At 36.9% G+C, this 5,103-nt stretch overlaps 1 protein-coding gene across 1 annotated transcript; it reads right to left on the bottom strand.

Moving 5' to 3' along the window:
- Positions 1–2,201: 2,201 nt before the first annotated feature.
- LOC101577981 (spartin-like) lies at positions 2,202–4,557 on the bottom strand. Its single transcript, XM_012513192.2, is given in 2 exon segments — positions 2,202–3,830; positions 3,832–4,557. Coding segments are annotated over 2 exon segments (1,992 nt in total). The 5' UTR covers positions 4,467–4,557; the 3' UTR covers positions 2,202–2,473.
- Between the last annotated feature and the right edge of the window lie 546 nt (positions 4,558–5,103).

Consider the following 5,103-nt stretch of genomic DNA (forward strand, 5'->3'; position numbering starts at 1 on the left):
TATATATATGTTCTATGACTGTGTAAACTGAGCTTTAAGTAAATTTAGTAAAAGAAATCAAATAAGTTCACAAAAAAAGTACATGTGATACTTGAATTGTTTTATAATTTTATTAGACATACACTATATGTAGATAAGAATTTAGGGAGACATCTGTATTTCTGTTAATATCTAAATTGTTTAACGGAATTGACAACCAACACACCTAATAGAAGTTGGATGGTATGTAATGACAACTGAATCTCTCTTGTTCTGATATTTTGAGTAGAAGAGAAAGAATGATTTTAGGTTTTTTATTTTAAAGATTATGATTTGGAATCAAAAGCTTAGTCAACAGTTATTAGGTAGTACTTTCAGCAATGATAATTAGTAAGAATCCCTTTCCTCTAAATAAATCTAATAAGTTTCTTTTTTTTTAACTGTGAAATTATAATAGAACCATCAATTTTAAAGTTAATTTTAAGTATAAATAAAATGGACTTGCTGGATCATAACACATTATGAAAAAAAGTCAATATCTTTGTTTCTGTATGCTCGCAGTTCTTGATGTTATACTGGGTAGATCCTTAGTAGAAGACAAAGTATTATAGGGCCAGGAGATAGCTCAGAAGTCTAAGTGCTTGCCTGGCAAGTGAAAGGACCTGGGTTCTGTCCCTGGTACTGCATGTCATGCTGACCACACACCTTGCTGGTCACCAGAACCGGGTGCGGTGGTGCACATCTGAAACCCCACCACTAGAGAGGCTGAGAAAGGAGCATCACCAGTCAGGCTGTGTACAGAGACCCTGTACCAAATAAATAAACAAATAAATAAATACAACTTTGATAAAAGGAAAAAAAGTATTGTGGGGCACCACACCATATGGTAATATGTGTACATGTTTGCCATACATGATGTTTGTATTTTTTGGGGGGAGTATGTGCACACATACATGACGCAGTTTGTTTCTTACTTTGGTGTCCTTCCCCTTCCCAATGACTCCCTCCCCCTAAGTCAGTCTTTCTCCACTTCATTCTTGTTATCAGTATCCTGAGCTCATGGTTGCAGCACATGTTTACAGTCACTGAGATTATTAAACTCCTCTTTCTCCCTCATCCTCCCATCCTCAGCTTCCTGGAGCCCTTCCCATTTGCAGGAGATCTATCCACTTTGTTATGCATGGACATTAACAAAAATGGAATGACACTTAAGAGTTGTCATTCAGATATAGGTGTGTGTTAATCATTCCAAAGTCCAATTTTAATGGACTGAATATTTTGTTATTCCAAATTCATGAGTTGCAAAAGTGCAACATATTTAGATAAGTATGTAGTATTTGGAGGTTATTAGCTCATGTGGGTGAAGTTCTTTTGAAATGAATTGGTATAACTAAAAGAATTTAGAGTGCTTTCTTTTTTTTTCTTTTTTTTTTTTTTGGCAATTCTATTTTATTTCCATTTTAACAAGTATTAGAAAAAAGCCCTACCAATTCTGTGTTCCCGAAACACAAGCCCAATAACTATATTTGAGGCCAAGCAAATCAGTGAATTTTTTGTAGTCACAAAAAGCATTCTTTAGCTGCTTTGAAATAAAGTCTAATAAACTAGCCACTAAAGAGTCAGAAACTAGATAGCTCTTTACCTTGCTCATGAATAGAACCTTCCCTTGTAAATTATTAGCTTCTAAATATAAATTCCAATACCTGTATCAAAAAATAATATATTTGCCAACAGTAAATTCAACTACTTATATTTTAATGTTTACAAAGTTTTTAGTCAATTAAGTTGATAATTACTTTTAATTTTAATAAATACCAGTAATACTGCAAAATTCCCTATGTTCCTAATACATCAAAACCAGTCACAATCCAGAAGATGTAAGATACATTTTTATACATTTTAAATGAAAAAGATCTCATTCCTAACAGGCAAAGTACCAAGTAGGTTTACAGAGCTTCATTTCTACTTTCCATGATCAAACTCTTCTGTTATCAAAGTGTTTCAAATGTAATTTGAGAATTTTTTTAGTTTTTATTTAGCTTATACACTGAAAACTGACAAGAATCTAAAAAGATTGACAATTAGTGCAAAAACAAAATATTTTAGAGGTAATTTTTTCCCCGTATAAATACACTGGAGGTTAGTAAATATCAAATTTTATGTAAATATATAATTTCCTACTTTTTTCCTGAAAGACAGCAGACAGAAAAATTAAGCTTTACTTTAACTACAAAAATATTTCAGCCACATTTTAAGGCAAAAATAAACACAGTTAGAATATAATTTCATTATTTGTGAAGACTAGATGCAAGAATGCTGATTGTTTTCCTTGTAAATGGAATATATGCCAGAATGCTTATGGCAGTCATTTAAATCGTAATGAATACATTAAAAAAAAATACTGGTTAATCTGTGAAGAATTCCACATTTGCTTATTTTACAAAATTTCTTCCATTTGGTAGGGCTTTGGTACAAGTAGTTTCTGCTACTTCCATCATTTATCTTCCTTCTTTGCTGCTTTTTCATTTTTCTGTTTTCTCACATTTGGATTTGATGTTCCTCCTTCACCTTCCCTCTGAGAATCATCAGTTATTTGATAGTCTTCAAGGATTTTCTGCCCTGTTTGTTTTGCAGTTTTCTTCACCATTGCTTTAATACCAATGTTGTCAATATTATAGGCAGTTACACCAACATTGATGGCAGAATCCACTGCATGATGTGTAGCTTCTCCTGCATTATGCCCGTATTTGTATCTGACGGTTTGTACTGTTTCAGCTGAAACATTGTCAACAATGCATTTAGCTGCACATCCTAATCCCTGCCAGACAGTTGAAAATCCTTGAACACTACTTGCTGCAACAACCATAGCACCATCCAGGGTAGACTTTCCATCTTTGTCTCTTTTAAGAGATTCTGGAACAAGTTTGCTTCCATGCTTCTTAACATGTGGAGCTAATTCTTTTCCAACACAATTTGCTACAGTGCAGACTCCATCAACTAGGAACTGGCTGACTTTGGCTGCTCCTCCTGTAGCCTGCTTGGCTATATAAAGTCCCCTGGAGACAGCTGGACTAACTTCCACTGGTTTCTCTTCTGGCTGAATCTGTTCTCGGAGTATGGAAGCACCTTTCTGGATTGCTTTGCCAGTAAACTCAGCACCTTTGACTAAACCCCAACTCACCCAGCAAGCACCTGACAAAATGTTTTGAGCCACTTTCTCACTCCATTCAGGTAATTCTTTTGCTCTTTCTTCTGAAACTGGCTCACAGGGTACAATGTTACTCAGATTAACTTCTTCATTTGAAGTATCTTTAGTCTTTTTCTTATGTTTTCCTTTATGATGCACAGTCTTGTTGCCTTGGCCCAATGAAGGGTCCAACTGACTCACATCACTACCAGAGACTCCCTTCACTTGGTCAGAGGGGGGTCTTGTTCTTCCAGGGATTTGAAATTCATTTTCTCCTTCTGCCCTACTCCAGTTGGCCTGGAGCCGAAGGTCAGACATTTGTCTTAATAAATCCTCAAAGAGTTCTCTATCATCTTCTGGTAGCTCAGAGGATAAGACCATACCCACAAAGCATCCTGCTGCTTGTAACATTGTATCGGGAAACATGTAGGCTCCCACAGAACATTTGAGAACTGGAGATCTATCAGGAACCAGAGGGTACAACCAGCCACAAACCTGAAGAAACCCAGGAGGGCGGTTTAGAACTGTATCAGGAGAATTATCCAAGAACCTCACAATTCGAAGGTACCCAGGATACGAAGGTGCACTGACCTCCCCGGCAGGATTTACAAAAAAAATCTGTACTCCATTTGGTATCAAAATCAATTCATCTGCATCCATCCCTAGTCTCAAGAGGAGGTGGCTGAGAATGACTTGCATAGAAATCTTCTCCAACTGACGAAATTTCACCAGAATCTGTTCCATAAGACACAGTGTAGTGACCCTCTGCAGCCTGAGGAGTATAAGCAGGAGGAGCTCCTGATGGACAGCTTGGAGATGGTAAGGCTGGAGAAGATGGTGCAACAGTAGGTCCTGAACTGGTAGTTGCTGTGTTATCATTTATTTCAGTATGCTGAGGTGAGTTAAAGGACTGAGGCTCTCTTGACTTTTCATACATGTCTTTAGGTGGAAATTCTGGCTGTAACTTGGATACTTCCTGAAGATCCTTTTGTAGGGAGGTGGCAAGACCCTTCTCTAGAATTTCTAACCTGGCGCGTACATTCTGTAGTGTTTATTTCATTTTCTGCTGCATTTGTCTAGCAGATTCCCATCCGGGGCCTGTGTGTTGAGGCTCTGTTGTAATAATGCTGATTCCCCTCAGAAGGTGTCCTATTCCTTGCTTATAGTTGTTCTTTGCTTCTTCTTTCTGCCCTAATTCATCTGTATTCAAACCTTTATTAACAAATAAAAAGGCATTTTTGTATGCTTCCCTGATAATCTTAATTTCAGCAGGTTCTTCATTTTGTGACTCTTGCTCCATTTCTTCTAAGTGCTGGGGGCGCCCGCTCACGCCTGCACGCCGCGGTGAAACTTCGGGGAGGAAAGGAGCGAGGGCGGCCTGCCAGACGCATCGGGCCACGGCTCTCTAGAGTGCTTTCTTGCACACTTTTTCTGTTGGCAGACAAAGAAGTCAGCAGCCTACCTCCTGGAAGAAGGGCTTCACAAGAACATGACCATATTGGAAGCCTATCAGATGTCTAATCAGACTCATTAGAAATGAATGGTGGCTGTTATTAGATACCAAGTCTATGCTACTCCTTAAGGCAGCCCAAACTAAGATACCTAATATCCAGGAGACATAAATAAATAAATAAGTAAAGTTAGTTATGCATTCTACTTATTCAGTGATTTGAAGGTGGAAAAGACCCAATAAAATATGTTGATAAAATTCAACTTTCTTGCTTCTCTAATATGTGTTCTTTTATTCATTCTTATGCATATTTTAAGATATAGCACACTTTTCTACATGTTAATCTCTAGACTTTTAATTCCAAAAGGAAAAATTTCCAGGGAAATATAACTAATGAGTAATATATCATCACTAAAATATAGAAACATGGTTTTAAAATAAAAAGCACAATATGTTGTAAAAATTAGTTTTTCCAACTTTGGACATT

The sequence above is a fragment of the Octodon degus genome, unplaced genomic scaffold (genome assembly GCF_000260255.1).
Source record: "Octodon degus isolate 3935 unplaced genomic scaffold, OctDeg1.0 scaffold00356, whole genome shotgun sequence".
NCBI classification, from domain to species: Eukaryota; Metazoa; Chordata; class Mammalia; order Rodentia; family Octodontidae; genus Octodon; species Octodon degus.